The 21,448-nt window shown below is 39.5% G+C and overlaps 1 protein-coding gene across 3 annotated transcripts in view; it reads right to left on the bottom strand.

Annotated features, from left to right (window-relative positions):
* The window catches only part of EPB41L4A (erythrocyte membrane protein band 4.1 like 4A), a 288,909-nt gene that overhangs the window by 4,235 nt on the left and 263,226 nt on the right, over positions 1-21,448 (bottom strand). For 2 of the 3 annotated variants that reach the window (XM_055436712.2, XM_055436710.2), the window contains 5 exons: positions 15,797-15,916; positions 5,107-5,154; positions 3,927-3,995; positions 3,228-3,338; positions 1,598-1,679 (listed from right to left, as the gene is read on the bottom strand). In XM_055436712.2, the coding sequence (XP_055292687.2) occupies positions 1,598-1,679; positions 3,228-3,338; positions 3,927-3,995; positions 5,107-5,154; positions 15,797-15,916 (430 nt within the window). The remainder of the gene's footprint in view (positions 1-1,597; positions 1,680-3,227; positions 3,339-3,926; positions 3,996-5,106; positions 5,155-15,796; positions 15,917-21,448) is intronic. The other variant, XM_055436713.2, reaches the window with a different exon arrangement.

A 21,448-nucleotide genomic window follows, 5' to 3' on the forward strand; every position in this document is an offset into this window, starting at 1 on the left:
ACTGTTTCCATTGTTTCCCCATCTATTTGCCATGAAATGATGGGACCATATGCCGTGATCTTAGTTTTCTGAATGTGGAGTTTTAAGTCAACTTTTTCACTCTCCTCTTTCACTTTCATCAAGAGGCTCTTTAGTTCTCTGCTTTCTGCCGTAAGGGTGGTGTCATCTGCATATCTGCAGTTATTGATATTTCTCCTGGCAATCTTGATTCCAGCTTGTGCTTCCTCTAGCCCAGCGTTTCTCATGATGTACTCTGCATATAAGTTAAATAAGCAGGGTGACAATATACAGCCTTGAGGTACTTCTTTCCCTATTTGGAACCAGTCTGTTGTTCCATGTCCAGTTCTAACTGTTGCTTCTTGACAACAGATTTTTAGGAGGCAGGTCAGGTGGTCTGGTATTCCCATCTCTTTAAGAGTTTTCCACAGTTTATTGTGATCCACACAGTCAAAGACTTTGGCATAGCAAATAAAGCAGATGTTTTTCTCCTGCTTTTTCGATGAACCAGCAGATGTTGGCAATTTGATCTGTGGTTCCTCTGCCTTTTCTAAATCCAGCTTGAACATCTGGAAGTTCACGGTTCACATACTGTTGAAGCCTGGTCTGGAGAATTTTGAGCATTACTTTGCTTGTGTGTGAGATAAGTGCAACTGTACGATAGTTTGAACATTCTTTGGCATTGCCTTTCTATGGAGGCAGAATGAAAACTGACCTTTTCCAGTCCTGTGGCCACTGCTGAGTTTTCCAAATTTGCTGGCATATTTGAGTGAAACATTTTAACAGCTTTGTCAGCGTCAACAGAAAATTGGTCCTTGCTCAAGTCATTAGCAAAAACAAATCAAGTTAAGCACAGTGAAGGACAGATACGCTAAAGTCAGGGTTCCTAGGTTGTCTACGAACTTCCAGAATCATATGCTTATGTGCTTGAAATAGACTCTGACACATTTTTATGGGGAAAAGACAGTAGTTATAATTGGCTTTCAAAGGGATCCATGATCCAAACAATCCACTGCAAACAACAATCTGATACTGGTCCATTATAAACGTCACAGATACAAATCTATCCAGTAAACTTATATAGCCTCCATCTTTTTCTATCTTGTTAAATATACAGTGAGAGATGATGTCAAACACTCTGTTTGCTACAGTGTTCTATCTAATTCAGCTGAGTGTTAAACTTATTTTGTTAAGGAAGCTGGATGCTTTGCAATGTCCTTGAATTCCTCTTTGACCACATTTTTAATACGTCTCCAGAACAAGTGTAACTCTCTTTGACTGAGAAGACAGAAATAAAACGGGAATAAAACGGGACTTCAGTAATTCTGCTTGCCATCAGTTAACAACAGAACATAGGTCCCCTTATCCTTATTTCTCTGACTCAAAAAAAATCTTACAATCTGTTTTCATTGGCTTTGCCCCAAGTCTCACTTTAGAGTTTACACTACCTCTAGCTGTCACTCTGAACTTTCCAGGTTGTGCCTTGCCTTGACCACACACCCTTCCTTCTTTCTCCTTCCACGTTTTACACATGCTGTTTTTTCAAACATGGAACCTCATCGTCAATACAACACCCTCTTGAAAGCTGATCATTTCCTACCTGGAGAACTGTGGGACCCCCGGAACCCTGAGCATCGGCAGAGCGGGTCACAGGCAGTGGAGGGACAAGAGCGGGTTTGGAGCTGCAGAGGGTGAGTGTTAGCGTTAATGACTGAGATCACACCTAGGAGCACAATGTGAGTTGGAGAAAGCCTACAGCAAAATAAACAGCTTTTACATATCTTGCATTTCTTATAGTTACTATTACAGTGCTTTACACAGTGAGGCATTTAATAAATGTTTTTGAATTAAGTTCAATGAGTTAAATAACTTACCTCAAATCACAGCAAATAAATAGAAGAACCAAGAATAAATTATAAGTATGTGCTTTTCTTACTGTGATATATGTATAAATGGCTTTTTGATTTGTTCCTACAGAAATACTTATTGACCATGTATTCTTTTTTATTTAAAAAAAAACAGCTGTGGAGCTATGGACAGCAATGTTCTACATTTTACAAGCAAACAAAAAAATGAAAAAAACAAAAAACTGACCTATATCTCTCTCTGATGGGCAGGTCTATTTCCCAATTTATTAATGTTTATTTTAGTTTTAATCCTTAATTCTGAGTCTAATGGTTAACACTCCTACCCTGCAATATCAAGTACATGAATGTCTATGGGGCTTCCTCGTGGCTCAGTGGAAAAGAATCTGCCCGCAGTGCAGGAGACCCAGGTTTGATCCCTGGGTTGGGACAATCCCCTGGAGGAGGAAATGACAACCCACTCCATTATTCTTGCCTGGAAAATTCCATGGACAGAGGAGCCTGGCAGGTTACAGACCATGATATCATAAAGAGTCAGACATGACTGAGTGACTAACACACACACAGTACTTTCATAAATGGATGCATAATTATTTTGTTAACACAGTCATTTAAAATATAGCACTTATCATGTTAAGCTGAAATACAGCTACTTTTCTCAAAAGAAAAACTAAACAACACAAAGAAACAAACTACTGTAACACATAATATTTGCTATAGTAAAAAAAAAGATAAAATGCCATCGATTCAAAAAGAAACTGTTATGCCAATTTCTCTCTAATATGGATGCATTTATTATTCAAAATAGAATAGCACGTGCATTTTTTCTGTCTTCTAAAAGCTTTAGTGCATAGCTTGGAAGGGCAATGCATGCATGCTAAGTCACTTCATTCGTGTCCAACTTTATGCGACCCTATGGACTGTAGCCCACCAGGCTCCTCTGTCCATGGAGTTCTCCAGGCAACAATACTGGAGTGGGTTCCCATGCCCTCCTCCAGGGAATCTTCCTGACCCAGGGATCAAACCTGTGTTTCTTATATCCCCTGCATTGGCAGGCAGGTTTTCTTTTTTTTTTTTTTTACCACTAGAGCTGGCTGGGAAGCCCTTCGAAAGGCCATAATTCGGTATAATTATAGTCTAGGTCTGTGCTATCCAATATGGTTGCCACCAGCCACACATTGCTGCTTAAGTTTAAATTAATTAAAATTACAAATATTAGGTTTTTAGTTTCTAGGTCACACAAGCCACATTCCAAATACTCCATGTCCACAGACACAGAACATTTTTATCACTGCAGACAGTTGTCTTGTACTCTGCTGCTCTGGAGCTGTGAAGGTGATGACGTACTCACACCTGCCCACTTACTTCACTTCTGAGAGGACGGATCGCTCTCCATCTGAGCACTGGGACCTGCGATATTGGCGGTAACTTCTCGGTGAATGAGAATGCCGGATGCGGACTGGATCACCTTGAGTCCTGAACAAGCGAAGAAAAACCATGGAGACAAACACACCAGAAATCAGAATGGGACCGAGTTGGGGTTTTCCTTAATGTTGTAACTGCGAAGGAATATAACTGAGAGTTTTAAAAACTTGATCTCTCTGAGCTTGGAAAGCCTTTGGCTTTCATTTCACAAGTTAACAAAAGAAAACTACCTCCATCATAACATGAAAATAAAACTTTATCATACAGTTAACCCTTGAATAATGCTTGCTTAGGGATAGCAACCCTCAGCGAAGTTGAAAATCCCCATACCCCTCTACAGTCTGAATCCATGGATTCAGCCAATGAAGATCGTAGAGTACTGCTGTGCTTATTTAGTGGAAAACACCCAGTACAAGTGAACCACCTACAAATAGGCGGTCTATAGGAGACACAGTGACCTCAGTATAGAATGACAATAATTAATTTTAATACACCCTTTTCGACTTCTTCCTCTATAGTTATTTTTAATTTTAGTTAAAATGTAAAGACAAAGCACTGAAAGGAATACCTCTGAAAAGAATGAATTAGTCATTTACAAATATTAATAAAACTTTTTAAGAAAGATTTTCAAAGACATACTCTATTTTAGTGTATGGAATCTCTTTTAATTGTTCTTCTGACAGTCCAGATGGATCCACAAGCTCTTTTCTAGAAGGGAATGAGCAAGAGAATGAAAGTTTTGACATAAATACTAACAACATTTACAACTGGCAGGTGAGTTTTCACCTTTCTAATCTTGTCTCAGTTTTCTTTAAGAAAAAGAAAAACTTCTTTTCTAAAGAAAGCTGAGCGCCAAAGAATTGATGCTTTTCAACTGTGGTGTTGGAGAAAACTCTTGAGAGCCCCTTGGACTGCAAGGAGATCCAACCAGTCCATCCTAAAGGAAATCAGTCCTGAATATTCATTGGAAGGACTGATGCTGAAGCTGAAACTCCAATACTCTGGTCACCTGATGCACAGAACTGACTCATTTGAAAAGACCCTGATGCTGGGAAAGATTGGAGGCGGGAGGAGAAGGGGACGACAGAGGATGAGATGGTTGGATGGCATCACTGACTTGATGGACATGAGTTTGAATAAGCTCCAGGATTTGGTGATAAACAGGGAGGCCTGGCATGCTGCGGTTCATGGGGTTGCAAAGAGTCAGACACAATTGAGTGACTGAGTTGAACTGAATCTTGTCTTATAACACAGTGTTAATAAAACTAAGCTAGGAATGAAGATTAAGAAAACTAGGGTCCATTTGGGACTTGCTTGACAGTCTTGGGAAGGGACTCTGCCTTCTAATGAAGGGAGTATGGGTTCAATCCCTGGTCAGGGAACTAAGATTCCACATGCTGTGGCCAAAAACTAAAACATAGAAATAAATAAAACATATTTAAAAAAAAAAAAAAGCTAGTATGTATTTGAGAAAAAAATGGGAGGAAAACCTTTTGAGTAGCTCTTTTACCCTCCTGCAGTTTTTCTTTATTCAGGATGTAGATGATTCTCCAGCGTCTCCTATCTCCCTACAAAGATCTGCTTCTCTCTCCTGTAGCAGGCGTCTTTTCCTTGGTACTTATTTACACAGTGTGGGCCTGTCGGAGGCTCATCTGCAGGCAAGGCTGACTGGCCTCAGCAGAGACGGCGGGGCTGCCTGCTGAGGCGCCGCCATTGAGTGACGGCAGAGAAGACCACCTCGCGGGCTTCAGCCCGAGGTTGCCTCTCTGCGTCCTCATGAGAGCCTTCAAACCACGTGGGTTTTCAACACAGTACTCACTGGATGTGCCTCCATAGCTCTTCTTTGGCTTGGACATCGGGGCTTCTCCTATAAACAGAAAGAACAACACTTGTCTCAGCACACACGCTTCATCCAATGATCTAATCTCTAACTTCAGTAGAGCCGCAACGTTACCAATCTGCCAGCTGATACCAGACAAGGAAAGGCTGAACAGGGAGAGCTAATGTGGGATGGTTAGCTCAAAGATACCAGACAATTTATCTGCTAGTCACCAAAAAAAAGAAAAGACATAAAATCAGCCACAACCAGGGCTCCATTTAATCTACACACTCTCCAGTGGTGGCTTTACAATGAAGACTGATTTGAGGTTTCTGTTTCTGGTCCTTCTAGCTACTTCTCAGTTAAATCAAAAGAATTAACCTTGACTGTATTAATATGGAGAAGTCCCAATGCAATCTGTGATCATGCAGTAGCAGCAACACCACAATGTTGGTGATGGGAGAAAGGAAAATGGTGGGACAGCCAGGCTGGCAGACCATGTGCCACTGACTCACTGTCCTTTCTCGCTGCCTCTGACATTGCATTTCTGCAGAGATGTGGCTTCACAAGTACTGGAACATGTCTGTGGCCCACGCTGCCATCTTCCCATATGCCCTTCTCCACCCCGTCTACAGACTGTACAAATTTCTCCTCAAGAACTACCTGAATGGAAACTGTACCATGTTTAACTTTCTAGAATGAGAAATTCAAAGCCAGCATTCAGGTGTTTAGGGTCCCCATAATAGCAGTGAGAACTAGAAATCTATGATCACAGTAACTGTTACCACAGAATGATTTTTTTTTCCCCTAGTGAGAAAATGATAAGCTTTCATCAGTCCTTTCAAGAGAACCAAGTTCTAACAAAGGCCCAAAGAAAAGACCTAAACCCTAACAATTAAAATGCCTGCAGCTAAACAAAGCCACCAATACACTCTCCTGTGGAATTTTAAATTTATAATCTGTATCAGCATTTCTGGGCTCAATATCACTTTCAGCATATGATATTATCATTGTTTTCATGTTTCTCAGTTCATAAGGGCACCACTGAGACATTCTGGTAGGTTTTTCTGAGCCCACAGAATACAATAAATTACTTTCTCACAACTGAATTGACTAAGTAGTTTTTCCTTTGTAGAGAAAGAAAAAAAAAAATCTGTAGACCTTTTAATCCATTCAAAAGGAGTCAAAACACAGAAGATAAGGGAAAGCAAATGAAGCCTTGGTCTCAGACATATAAAATATGGTATTGTTAAAGGTAGAGTTTGTTATCAAAAATAAAATTGTATGCTTATTCTTTGGAAGGATTTCCTATATGGCATCTGCCTTTCCTACATGTGGCTGATCTGGTTCACTAGACAATACATTAGCCCAGTCAACTATACTGCCAGAGAGAAGGTACTAATATTGAAAAGCACTAAACTATTATTCTGTTTATATACAGAAAGATGAAAGATTGCTCCATTGTAATTATACACCAGCATCTGATTTTCACAGGAAGTCACCCAATAATCCTCAGTATTACATAGTATCTAGGTTAGGAAGCGATTCTGCTGGGAATCAGGCTTGTTTCAGGGCGGTGCAGTGCGGAGGCTGTCTTCAGAGCAGGGTATGTTGACCCCCACCACTGCTAACATTGGGGTCAGACGTCATCCACGGTTGTTGGGGGCTGTCTTGACCACTGTAGGATGATTAGTAGTACCTATGGACAGGGAGGCCTGGCGCGCTACAGTTCACGAGGTCACAAAGAAGCAGACACGACTGAGAGACAGAACTGAACTGAACAGCCTTGACACCTAGATGCCGGTAACACCCTCCAGTGAGGCAACCAAAAACGTCTCCAGACTTCGCCAAATGTCCTGTGGGAAAAAGACTATCCCAGGGTAAAAACCACTGGTCAAAGGTGTGGTACGGTAGTACAACAGCCAAAGTCTGGTGAAGGAAGGAAGAGGCCAAATGATCATTAACGCTCCATTATGTGGATACTGAATAATGCTGGAGAGAACGACACTGAAACAGGAGCTAATTAAATCTTAAAAGAATGAAGGAAATGTCATAATTTGATAGCAGGAGGGAGAAGGGGAGGAGAATGACAAAATAAGGGGCAAGGAGGACACGTTCCCCAAGGCTGCCAACCCCAGGACTAGTGGTAGAAAATGGTGAATGTGAGCAAAATACAAAAAGCTGATAACAGATATTTCAGAGTGTTGGAACTGCACCTAATTTAATTTTCTTATTTACCTTTTCCTATATTGTCTGATTTTTTTTCTTTTAGCCAAGAGAATTTCTTACCTTAATTATCAGAAAAGAAAAAAATAAGGTTATTTTCATGTTTTATACTTATGGGTGATTCACACTGTTGTACAGCAGAAACCAACACAAAAATTGTAAAGCAATTATCCTCCAATTAAAAATTTTTTGAAATTACTATTGGGGGGAGGAATAAATTAAGAGCTTGAGATTAATATATACATACTGCTATATATAATATATATATCTATATTTATATATATTTATTTATAAATATATAATATAAATATATATTTATATATAATATAAACATAACATAAATATTTATAAATATATATAATATATATAAAATATATAGCAGTATGTACAAAAGGACTGTACAAAAAAGATCTTCACGATGAAGATAATCACGATGGAGTGATCACTCACCTGGAGCCAGACATCTTGGAATGTGAAGTCAAGTGGGTCTTAGAGAGCATCACTACGAACAAAGCTAGTGGAGGTGATGCAATTCCAATTGAGCTATTTCAAATCCTGAAAGATGATGCTGTGAAAGTGCTGCATTCAATATGCCAGCAAATTTGGAAAACTCAGCAGTGGCCACAGGACTGGAAGAGGTCAGTCTTCATTCTAAACCCAAAGAAAGGCAATGCCAAAGAATGCTCAAACTACCGCACAATTGCACTCATTTCACACACTAGTAAAGTCATGCTCGAAATTCTCCAAGCCAGGCTTCAGCAATATGTGAACCGTGAACTTCCAGATGTTCAAGCAGGTTTTAGAAAAGGCAGAGGAACCAGAGATCAAATTGCCAACATCCACTGGATCATGGAGAAAGCAAGAGAGTTCCAGAAAAACATCTATTTCTGCTTCATTGACTATGCCAAAGCCTTTGACTGTGTGGATCACAATAAACTGTAGAACATTCTGAAAGAGACGGGAATACCAGACCACCTGACCTGCCTCTTGAGAAACCTGTATGCAGGTCAGGAAGCAATAGTTAGAACTGGTCATGGAACAACAGACTGGTTCCAAATAGGAAAAGGAGTATGTCAAGGTTGTATATTGTCACCCTGCTTATTTAACTTATATGCAGAGTACATCATGAGGAACGCTGGGCTGGAAAAAGCACAAGCCGGAATCAAGATTGCCGGGAGAAATATCAATAACCTCAGATATGCAGATGACACCACCCTTATGGCAGAAAGTGAAGAGGAACTAAAAAGCCTCTTGATGAAAGTGAAAGAGGAGAGTGAAAAGTTTGGCTTGAAGCTCAGCATTCAGAAAACGAAGATCATGGCATCTGGTCCCATCACTTCATGGGATATAGATGGGGAAACAGTGGAAACAGTGTCAGACTTTATTTTTTGGGGGGCTCCAAAATCACTGCAGATGCTGATTGCAGCCAGGAAATTAAAAGACACTTACTCCTTGGAAGGAAAGTTATGACCAACCTAGATAGCATATCAAAAAGCAGAGACATTACTTTGCCAACAAAGGTCTGTCTAATCAAGGCTATGGTTTTTCCCGTGGTCATGTATGGATGTGAGAGTTGGACTGTGAAGAAAGCTGATCGCCGAAGAATTGATGCTTTTGAACTGTGGTGTTGGAGAAGACTCTTGAGAGTCCCTTGGACTGCAAGGAGATCCAACCAGTCCATCCTAAAGCAGATCAGTTCTGGGTGTTCATTGGAAGGACTGATGCTAAAGCTGAAACTCCAATACTTTGGCCACCTCATGCGACGAGTTGACTCACTGGAAAAGACTCTGATGCTAGGATGGATTAGGGGTGGGAGGAGATGGGGACGACAGAGAATGAGATGGCTGGATGGCATCACCGACTCAATGGACATGAGTTTGAGTGAACTCCGGGATTTGGTGATGGACAGGGAGGCCTGGCATGCTGTGATTCATGAGGTCACAAAGAGTCGGACACGACTGAGCGACTGAACTGAACTGATATATAAAATAAACAACAAGGATCTACTGTACAGTACAGGGAACTATATTCAACATCTTGTAACAACCTATAAGGGAAAAAAATCTAAGAAAGCACACACGTGTGGCTGAACCACTTTGCTGTACACCTGAAGCCAACACAACAATGTAAATCAATGACAGTCCATTTTTTTAAAAAGTTATTAGTACTGCAATTCACAAGAAACATTCTTCATTCCCAGCTCAGAAAAATTGGAAAAATGTTATCTTAAAAGAGGGCTTCCCCGGTGGCTCAGTAGTAAAGAATCCACTGGTAATGCAGGAGACTCAGGTTCTATCCCTGAGTTGGGAAGATCCCCTAGAGGAGTAAATGGCAACCTCTTCCAGTATTCTTGCCTGGAAAATCATATAGACAGAGGAGCCTGGTTGTCTACAGCCCGTTCATAGGGTCATAAAGAGTCAGACACTATTGAGCATTTATCTTAAAAGAACATTAGTCCTTCCAGACATAAATATTGGTCCCAAAAGATTCAGAAATTTAGTCTACATGTTTAAATGCTATGGCACCATAACAGTCATGTATTTAACCAAACTGAGTCCTGAAATGCCAGCAGTTTCAAAAAGCATTAAGGCAGGGAAAAGTTCCAAAGCTAAAAGAAAAAAAATGCTAATTTCCTCCAATTGCTAGATGACCTGTGATTTAATAAGTGTTAACACAGGTTACATGCTAATGAGAACTGTATAATTTTTATGCTGACATCTGCACGCATTTCATCAATAATTTAGGATGATCTCATGATATGCAACTCAACACTGATTTGTGGATTCTGAAAGCTGTGGAATTTTAACAGCCGTTTTTCTTAACTTAAAGGCCCTTAATGATGTAGGTGTTTTACTTGAACTCACCAAATAAATTTCTAATAAAATAGAACCCATAAGTTTCCACAGGTACAATGGATATAAAACACATACATGCAGTCCAATAATAGCCCAATATTTTTCAAAACAATCCCTCATACACACCTTATACCAATAACTCAAATTAATATTTACCTTTCAGAGAGCTTTGATAAGACATCATAGAAATAATTTTTCTTTTTTCCATATAGTCTTCTTCTACATCCCCCAGTCTAATCATATTATCGAGAAAACAGTATAACATAAAATATGTGCTATATATTATAGTAGAGTGTTAGTCACTCAGCTCTGTCTGACTCTCTGTGACCCCATTATAACCCACCAGGCTCCTCTGTCCATGGAATTCTCCAGGCAAGAATACTAGAGTGAGTTGCCATTCCCTTCTCCAGGGAGCCAGAGATTGAACCCGGCTCTCCCACATTGCAGGTAAATTCTTTACCATCTGAACCACCAAGGAAGCCCATATTATAGTAGATAATATACTATATTTTGTATACTATATTATGCTAAAAATAATACTTATGACAGCATTTGGCTTATTTTTGTGATCACTGCCATAGAAGGAAATTCAGAGCTGAAAATGTGTTACTAAAACAATCAATCTGATAAAACATCTTTATTTAAAACACTCAGGGCACTTAGTAATTGCTCATCAAATTCCTGAGTGGTCAGAATAGGTATGATTATGCAATGTCTTAAATCTTCTCCTCCTTCCTTCTCCTCTTCTCGGAATTAAAGAAAGATTAGAAAGCCACAGGGCCCAGAAACCTAGTTGCTGAAGATCACTCAGGAGTCACTTCCAGGGACTTCATGCTAAATCTTTATCTAAGGCATCAGACTTCTGTTTTTTGTGCTTAACTGGGAACATCATTCCACCCTGACAACCTCACCTTTTTCAATAGAAGTAGTAAGACATTATTGCCACCAGAGGGAGCCTGGGCCTTCGTGCACACACAAGTTAAACCTGTGAGAACTTATTGTTTCAACTTCCATGTCTTTTCCAAATATCCCAGTGAATAAAAAAATTCACCCATGTAGAAAAGAAGTTTCATTTAAGTTTCCCAATGATATGTACATATCAATGTCTTGGCAATGAAGCTGAAAAATAAACTAGATAGGACCATTCCCACATTCAAGTAAATGATACCCAATCATATTTCAGTTTATATGTTTTAGGAGAGACAATTTTGTATTTTCTACAACTGTGTATCTCTGGTATTTAATAATGAACACAATTTTCTAGTTTTTAATTGGAGATTTAAAAAAATAATGAATGAATCATGTGTGAATGATGTATCATAACATTCTAAATCCTCAGTGGATACCTCTATATGGGCAATAGACACACATGACCATAGGAATTCAAGAATAGGGGAGTAACTGACAGATATGTGATTTACTAAATATCTTAAATGCTACATATACTTACAAATATTGATACATCTAAAGAACAGTTTTAATTATTTTCTTCAGATGCTGCTCCATGTTTTCACTTAAAAGAAAAAAGAAAAGCTGTATTGGTTCCTAGAGATTCCTAAATTCTCAAATTCTAGTTTTAATGTGAGTAACCTCAACCTGCTCTCTTTTCTCAGCTCTTCCCCATTTCAAGGGGAAAAAAATCAAGTAACTTATTTATACAGATACACTGAGACCTGGAGAACTTACTAATTATAGTAATTGCAATTGTGAGTATTGATGCTGTCACTTGACCTATGTGATTTGACTTAATGTTCAGCAAAATCTCTTCAATATGGTATATATCATCTATGTTGCATATATACACTAAGAAGTTCATGGAGATGAGGCAATAAGCTAAAATTCAGAGGCCCAGAATGCAGATAAAGGTCTGTTCTTAACAACAGCACCAATCAGACATTTTCTTAATTGTCAACAAACCCTGGGTTTTTGATGTCATGACTCATATAGAAGGCAGAGCCCAGTTTGTCCTAAATAAAGTAATGAATAATCTTGTAGAATTTTAACACTTCTATCTAGCAGCCTACCTGACATTTATTTCCATTTGATCGCCAACTTGGTTTTTCAAACCTAATGAAACAGAAACCTTAACACTTCCCACAGATACCAGACCATCTCTCTCCATCTCATGGATGAAGTATGTAAAAAGGCATGGCTACTCACTTAATCTGTCAACTCCAAAGTTCATCCACACTATCTCTCACACTATGAACCCATTAGCTCTTCTTCAAAAATGTGTATTCATCCACTTCACTTCCACCACCACAATCTTTTCTGAGTTAAAACCACCTCACACTTGGACCACTGAAAAATGTTTTAAATTGCTCCTCCTGCTTCCTTTCCTTTCTCAATCTGCTTTTAACTCAGCAGCCAGAGCAACTTCCGAAAGAATTACTCTTCAAATTGATATCATTTTGTTAACTGTACTTTGGCCATATCAGCTATACAGTCAAATAATCAAGTTCAATTAGAAAGCCATACCACAAAGGTCCGTCTAGTCAAGGCTATGGTTTTTCCCATGGTCATGTATGGATGTGAGAGTTGGACTGTGAAGAAAGCTGATCACCGAAAAATTGATACTTTTGAACTGTGGTGTTGGAGAAGACTCTTGAGAGTCCCTTGGACTGCAAGGAGATCCAACCAGTCCATTCTAAAGGAGATCAATCCTGGGTGTTCACTGGAAGGACTGATGCTAAAGCTGAAACTGCAATACTTTGGCCACCTCATGCGACGAGTTGACTCACTGGAAAAGACTCTGATGCTGGAAGGGATTGAGGGCAGGAGGAGAAGGGGGCGACAGAGAATGAGATGGCAGGATAGCATCACCGACTCTGTGGACATGAGTTTGAGTGAACTCCGGGAGTTGGTGATGGACAGGGAGGCCTGGCGTGCTGTGATTCATGGGGTCGCGGAGAGTCGGACACGACTGAGTGACTGAACTGAACTGAACTGAACTGAACCACAAACATTTGCTGTCTTTTTATGGTTTGTTTTAAAAACTAAATTCCAGAAAGGTATATATCATACTATTAACAGGATTCTCTCACACAATTGCATTGTTCTGAGATAACCCTCTCTCTGGTCTGATATTTTTATCATGTAAGTAAGATTTAAAAGAAAGTTTAAACCCCAAATATTAATAATTATATGACCCATAAGTATCCTAAACACTTATTTAAGTTATAGATGGTCAGACTAGATTTAAAAAAAAAAATTTTTAAAGACAAATTACTGTAGCCTACAAGAGATCAAGAGATGGGCTTTAATCATAAAGATATACTTAGGCCTAAAATAAAAGTCACTTCAGTCATGTCTGACTCTTTGTGACCCTCTGGACTATAGCCCGCCAGGTGTCTCTGTCTATGGGATTCTCCAGGCAAGAATACTGGAGTGGGTTGCTATTTCCTCCTCCAGGGGATCTTCCTGACCCAGTGATTAAACCTGCATTTCTTATGTCTCCTGCATTGGCAGGTAGGTTCTTTACCACTAGCACCACCTGGAAAGCAGTAGCTCAGCTGGTAAAGAATCTGCCTGCAATGTGGGATACCTGGGTTTAATCCCTGGGTCAGGAGGATCCCCTGGTAAGGGAATGGTTACTGACTCCAGTATTCTTGCCTGGAGAATCCCATAGACAGAGACACCTGGTGGGCTATAATTAGTTCTTTGAAAAACTAGAAAACACAATTAAGGAGAAAATTAAAAGAAGAAACAATTTATCCATCAGGAATGAAAGAGGTAATATCACAACAGATGTTCAAAGGACACTAAAATAATTATTATAAACAAATTTTTTAATAAAAGATGACAACTTAGATAAAAGGAACAAATTATTTTAAAAACACATACTACCAAAACCTACATATAACAAGTGGACACAATCTCAACAGCCCAGTATCTGTTACAGAATTTCAGTTTGTACTTTAAGACTTACCACAAAGAAAGTTCATGGAAGGGTTGGTTTCCTGGGTAAATTATATCAAATATTTATGGAAAGAATACTGTTAATTTTATACTCCCAGAAAATAGAGAAAACAAGGAAAACTTCCTATTTTAAATGACCAGCATACCCCTGGTTAAAAAAAAGAAAAAAACTGACACAAATACTACAAGAAAATTGTAAACCAGAATCTCTCATGAACATATGGAAAAAAACCTTAACAAAATATTAAATAGAAACCAGCAATATATGGAAAAGATAATAGATTTATTGGGCATTTATCCCAGGAATGCAAGGATGTATCACTCAAAGCTCAGTCAATGTAATTCCTCCATTGATAGGACACTATCTCTCCTTCCACATGGAGGCAACATGAGACATCTAACTACCCAGGATCATAACGGGATATAGGTAGTTAGACCCAGCTCACTTTTCATTTTAAAAATGTATGCTTTGGGGCTTCCCTGGGATGCTTCAGCTGTAAAGAATCCATCTGCCCATGCGGGAGACACGAGTTAGATTCCCCAGTCCAGGAAGGTCCCGCATACGGTGGAGCAATCAGGCCTGTGCACAACTCCCAAGCCTGTGCTCAGAGCCAGGAGCCACAAGCACGGAAGCCGACACGCCCCACAGGCCACACTCCACAAGAAGAGATGCGTCCGCAGTGAGGAGCCAGCTGACTGCACCTGGAGGTAGCCCCCACTCGCCGCAGCCAGAGGAAAGCCTGGGCAGCAACAAAGACCCAGTACAGCCAAATAAATGATAAATTTTAAAAGGATGCATTTTTCAAAAAGGCATGACTGGGGGCCACTCTCACCTTTTAAAATGGGTCACGTTCTCTCTACGGAATGGGCCCATCTCCCAGGGCCTCTCTCCTTCCGGGGTGGCCCATACTCAGTCTATGAAGTGGGTATCCATAGACAGAATAAATAAAGCTGCTTTCTCGCTTAGTTCTTGGAGCACAGTCCCCTTGTCTGCCCACTTATATCTCTCATAAGTGCCCTATATTAATGAATCTACTTCTTGCCCATCAAAAAAAGAAAGTGATGCTTTGGAGCAAGAGGTGAGAGTAGGGAGTCTAAATCTGGATGATGCAAATATTTTTTTAAGTATAAACATTATCAGTTCAAAAGAAAATTGATCTGGGGGACTGGCAATCTCATCATCATGGGATAATTGTGCTCACACTTGGCATTGCCTAGCTACAAAAGGAGCAGACTGATCTCAAGACTGGAACGTGATGAATCACTCACTGACAACTGCTCACAAATGGTAATCTGATGGGAAGTTAGTCACAGCTAGTCCAACCTGGACCAAGGCTTCAGAGGAGAGAAGCAGCAGGTATTTCACCAACGGTCTGGCTCCAGAACAAAGGAGACTTCCTACTTACTCAGCCTAATACACACTTTTGTTTAAAAACAAAATAAAACATGATTTTGATAGCCTTGTGTTTATGACATTTTGCTTTGACTGTGCTCCAACTTCTACCCCTTCAGATACAGCTGATGAGCGTCACAATAAAACAAAGTAAATATGACAAACAAATACTAGGATAATCATGATAAAACTGAACCACTTTAGAAGACCTCAGAAGAGATAGCCCAATATGCCCCAGAACCCACGTGCTACCAAAAGCTCTGAGGTTTTAATTCAGGCCCAAAGAGGGAGTACATACGAGCGAGATCTGTGTCTGGATCGTCTACTGTTCGGGTCCGCCTGGCTCTTCTCCTTCTGTCTCCTTAACACAGCTTCCCACTGTGGCGCCGAATCAACCATATCATTCTCCTGCCGTATTCTGAAAAGAAGCAACATTCACCTCAAGTTAACACAACATTCACCTCAAGTTAACACCCACACATGTGTTACCTTTATCAGTTCATCCTAAATGTGCTGTCAAAAAGTATCAAAGCTATCAAAAAGGTCAAAGGTGTCAAAGGTATCAAAAAGTTAATAAGCTATTTAGAAGTTATTAAGAAATGAAATGCAAAAGAAATCACCCTTATGGCAGAAAGTAAAGAATAACTAAAGAGCCTCCTGAAGAACGTGAAAGAGGAGAGTGAAAAAGTTGGCTTAAAGCTCAACATTCAGAAAACTAAGATCATGGCATCCGGTCCCATCACTTTATGACAAATAGATGAGGAAACAGTGGAAACATTGGCTGACTTTATTTTTTTGGGCTCCAAAATCACTGCAGATGGTGATTGCAGCCATGAAATTAAAAGATGCTTACCACTTGGAAGGAAAGTTATGACCAACCTAGACAGCATATTAAAAAGAAGAGACATTACTTTGTCAACAAAGATCTGTCTAGTCAAGGCTATGGTTTTTCCAGTTGTCATGTATGGATGTGAGAGCTGGACTGTGAAGAAAGCTGAGTGCCAAAGAATTGATGCTTTTGAACTGTGGCGTTGGAGAAGACTCTTGAAAGAGTCCCTTGAACTGCAAGGAGATCCAACCAGTCCATCCTAAAGGAGATCAATCCTCGGTGTTCATTGGAAGGACTGATGCTGAAGCTGAAACTCTGATACTTTGGCCACCTAATGTGAAGAGCTGACTCACTGGAAAAGACCCTGATGCTGGGAAAGATTGAGGGTAGGATAAAGGGACGACAGAGGATGAGATGGTTGGATGGCATCACCAACTCGATGGACATGGGTTTGGGTGGACTCCGGGAGTTGGTGATGGACAGGGAGGCCTGGTGTGCTGTGGTTCATGGGGTCACAAAGAGTGGGACACGACTGAGCGACTGAACTGAAGAAATGAAAGTCTATTTAAGAATAAGCAATTTTATTATAATCACTCAAAGCTAAGAATGTATTATATATTAATATATCCATAAGTAGATAAATGGTTAATATTTTTATTTTTGATATATTAATATTTATATACAAATATATAAATGTATATTGGTTATTTTTAGCCTTCGTCCCTGGTTTAAATTCTTTTAGTCAAGAGACATGGGTCAAACAAAAACTCATTTAAAAGCTATTTAGGTATTAACTAAAGAAACAGTCGGAGAAGGCAATGGCAAGCCACTCTAGTACTCTTGCCTAGAAAATCCCATGGATGGAGGAGCCTGGTAGGCTGCAGTCTGTGGGGTCGCTAAGGGTCAGACGCGACTGACTGACCTCACTTTCACTTTTCACTTTCACACATTGGAGAAGGAAATGGCAACCCCCTCCAGTGTTCTTGCCTGGAGAATCCCAAGGATGGGGGAGCCTGGTGGGCTTCCGTCTATGGGGTCACACAGAGTCGGACACGACTGAAGTGACTTAGCAGCAGCAGCAGCAAAGAAACAGTACTGTCAGCTAAACAATCTTAAATCATGAAACAGAATCATTTTATAAAAACATCTAAGTAAAACAGCAGTGAATAGTTCTCCTCTGCAATGTTCTTCAAATTTTCATTAAGTACCAGGTACAATTCCCTATTTTTAAGATAGAAAGCTAGAAATTCAAACAGTTAAATATGGTGGCACAATGTCTCGGCAGTGGGGTAGGCACAGAACATTCTGGTTATGCTGTTCGCGTGTTTAAAAGAGAATGAGGGCTGAGCACTCAGTGTGGCCAGGTTCCTGGCAGGGAGAACAAAATGAGGGAAAGCAAAGCTGGGGGGAGAGGGGACTGGGGGTACAGGCACTTGTCATGTGAGGTCAGGGGACAATATTATCAATCCTGTCAGTTTTCAAAAGATAATCTACAAATCTGAATCTTTTTTAATGAACTCTTTAAATTTTTAAGTAATGGCAACCAATTATGAGTGTGAAGATACTGAATGGACCTAGCATAAACCATCACGAACCACACTCCTTCTGCAGATACATCAAGTCTTTCTAAAAACAAGGGTGAGGAGTTACAGGGGAGAGAAGGAAACAAGTATCAAAGCAAGTGTATACTTAATGTGTTAATAATGTCTAGAATGCACTGATGCTGTAAAGCCATGAGTATTTCTTGCAAAAATCAAACAACTGTTTTCTGAATCTTTAACTTTGAATTTATGTAAGTTCTTGAAGAAGCTACTCTAAGGTGTTTCTTCCACACTGCTGCTCCCAGGACATGGGAGAGCAGCATGGCATCACACGGTAATCATCCCAGTACTGGGATTGCATGAGCATAACTGTTTCAAAACAGAAATGAAAAGAACAGACAAGTCTGGAGTCATTTCTTTCACTGAACAGATGTCTTTTGGTTGCCCTGTTGCAGCACTGTGGGACGGATATCTACATTTGCTTATAATGCAGATCAGTGGACAGTGACAAATATTCATCTCACTTAAACAGACAAAGGAAAGCAAATTCGAGTTTAAAAAAAAAAACAAAGTAGCTTAAAAGGAAAAAGCTATTTAAATCTCTCTACATTAAAGAGGAATTGTGTTAAGTAAAAAATTATCTGTAACACACTTCAAGTCTTTGAACTGTATATATTTCCTCATTAAAGCTTTCATTTCTATTTTTTGCATATTAACAGGATACAGTCATGGTATTCTTCACAAATTCAAGAACATAGTTCCCTCTCTCATGATACATGCAAAGGAAATTAAAATTGAACATATGTGGTTATGAATTTGAATATTAGAAATAGCTAAAGAAAAATATGAGAAGATATATGAATATTAGAAAGAAAAACATAAGATATACGATTCAAAGTCATATGATTATTAATAATTCTTTGAAACAGTTACTTTTTATATTTTGACTACATATACAAACACACATCTATATGTATTTTCATAGCCAAAACCTACACCTCCGAGCCAATCCCTGTATCATGTGACAGCCAGCGACCAACCAGACCTGCTGGGGGAGAACTGTCCTGTACACCCCCAGGACTAAGGAGTCCAAAGTTAGGAAGAGATGGTCAGTGGGAAGGTGTCAGGCTGGCAAGGAGATATCTCCCTTCTCACAGGAACCCACACCTTGCGTTGCCCGGGGATAGACATAAAACCAGGTCCGTGCAACTCCCAAGCCTGGAGTCTTTTACACGCAGCTTCCATTCTGAACTAAATCACTGCATAGTTCATGGACAGGGCTAAATTTCACTAATTTTATTTTTAATCAGTTAAGTCAGAACCTTTAAATATTTTTGAGGGGTCAGGTGTTCCAGCAAGGGTGAAACCTGACTGAGACAGACATACTTTTGCTAGAAGAACATTCCCTAGACAATTCAAAGGAAGCACAAGGAGTATATGCTCGCTCTTCTGTTGTGGACTTTAGCTAGCTACCTTCATGCTGAGGCTTTTCTCTGGTAACAAAAATGAAAACTCCTACTTCCAGTACCTTACTAGTAATAAGAACTATATCAGAAAGAATTTCAGACCGTGGCCTGTACCTTTAACTTCTATTTTCCTAATCAAATAGTTGAAAGTGAGGGCAATGAAACCCTGTCAGTTAACATCCTTGGGACCCACATGTTCCAAAGACAGATGCCCTCTACCGGTGACGCAGCTTCATAAATATTCTAACAAGGCGCATTAAAAATGTAAGGCTCATTGGAGAGTCACAACAGAAGCACGTTTTCCTGAGTAGTGGGCGGTGTGGCTGCCTTAGTCTGTAATGAAGTTTGAAATTACACCCTTACAAAAGGCCTCTGGTTAATGGTACCTCATTACAAGAGTGAAAGTGTCATTTCTTCCATCATTGACCTGCTCTGGAAAATACAGATGCTACTTAGAAAGGAAAAAATCTTACCCTTAAAGGCAAGAATACTGTAATACTCAGTCCTTAGGAGGCAGAAGTTAACTGTTTTGTTTTTGCCTAAGTAACTAAAGAAATTTTTACATGTACAACACATATCCTATAATGCTTCTGCCTTGTGAGTCTCATTTCTCCTGAGACGTGGGACACACAAAGAAGTGGGTTTTGCTTCTTTCCTGATAGATTATAATTTTAATGCAGGAATTTAAATTATGAAGAATAAAAACACTGTAAGCATTATACTGATATAGGGCCTTTTGAAACGTCAAAATGTTTTATATTTTGACTTTTTATAGTCATGAAAGTGTTAAGGGGGGAAAGAGTCCATTGCAATTTTTACTGGGAATATATTCATTTTCAAATGTTATATTTAAAGTTGAACCTCAAAAATGCTAAACATTTCTTTCCTGTATCCACTAAGGCAATAACTCTACATACCATATTCTGTCTATTCGTCACAATTAAGAAGACTTAACAGCTAGACTAAGAAGTCCAACCATAAGAAGGCTTTTTTTTAAATTCTCCATAATTTTATGTTTTTTGGCTATGCCACATAGCATGTGGAATCTCAGTTCCACAACAGGGATGGAACCCACAGCTCCTGAAGTGGAAGTGCAGAGTCTCAACCACTGGACCACCAAGGAAGTCTCGGCTTTTGTGTTTTAGTTAATGTATAAGGAAGAGAGTTGCTCTAGATCAGAGCATATTCCAGTAATATTTCCGAATAAGAGAGTTCTGATATATTTCCTTCATATCTCACCAAATTTCAACACCCTACTTTTCCAGGCTATCCATACAATTTAGATTTTAACTGCATTTGACACTTAATTAAAGTTTGTAAAAGACTGTGAAGATGAAATGCCATATAATCATTTGATAACAATAATGAAGATAATGACTATTCTTAGGCTCTTCTTTCCATCTTCCCAATTACAGTTCTGCTTCTGCAAAATTCTTCACATTACCAAATGAATTTTTATACAAATCTTGGTGGGTTTTACTCTGTCCCCTACCTTTACCCAGGGCAGTTTCATTCCTAATAGGACATTCCTTTAGACCAGTTCTTAATTTCATTTCTCCTTCACTGAGATAAAAGACCATCTTTAATACAAAACCTGAGCAATCTTACAGAGCAAATGTAAAATGACGCTTTGGATGATAAGGAGCAATTCCGTTGCTCCTGAGTTCAGCCTAGTTCCAGCTCTGTTGCTATCTGACTCAGAGACCCCTGGGCAAAACGTTTAACCTTCTTTGGTAAGTCTGTTTCTTCATTTACTGAATTACTGTGAAGATCCTTTCCGGATTTAAAACTCTACGTTTTTCTCTTTGTGCTTCATTTACAAGGCAGCCAGACCCTTTGAAACAAACCTCCGCTCTTCAGCGACTTCTTCACGTGGCCACTCCATCGCTAACAGTGACTCTGCAGTTCCCAGCTGATTGTGGACTTGTATTTTTCAACAACAGCTCTCATTCTGGGATCACCTGCTACAAACCAATCTTCTTTTCTTTTTTTCAGTAGTTTTTCTTCCCTAGGGAAATTTATATCGGTTCCAGGCATCTGTCAACATACTCCCCAAAGACCAGCAAGCAAAAAATTCATTTGCTTTTCCCATCTTCCCCCACCATCAATAAATT

Source organism: Moschus berezovskii, chromosome 9 (genome assembly GCF_049115385.1).
Source record: "Moschus berezovskii isolate FMDL1 chromosome 9, NW_MosBer_1.0, whole genome shotgun sequence".
In the NCBI taxonomy this organism is placed as follows: domain Eukaryota; kingdom Metazoa; phylum Chordata; class Mammalia; order Artiodactyla; family Moschidae; genus Moschus; species Moschus berezovskii.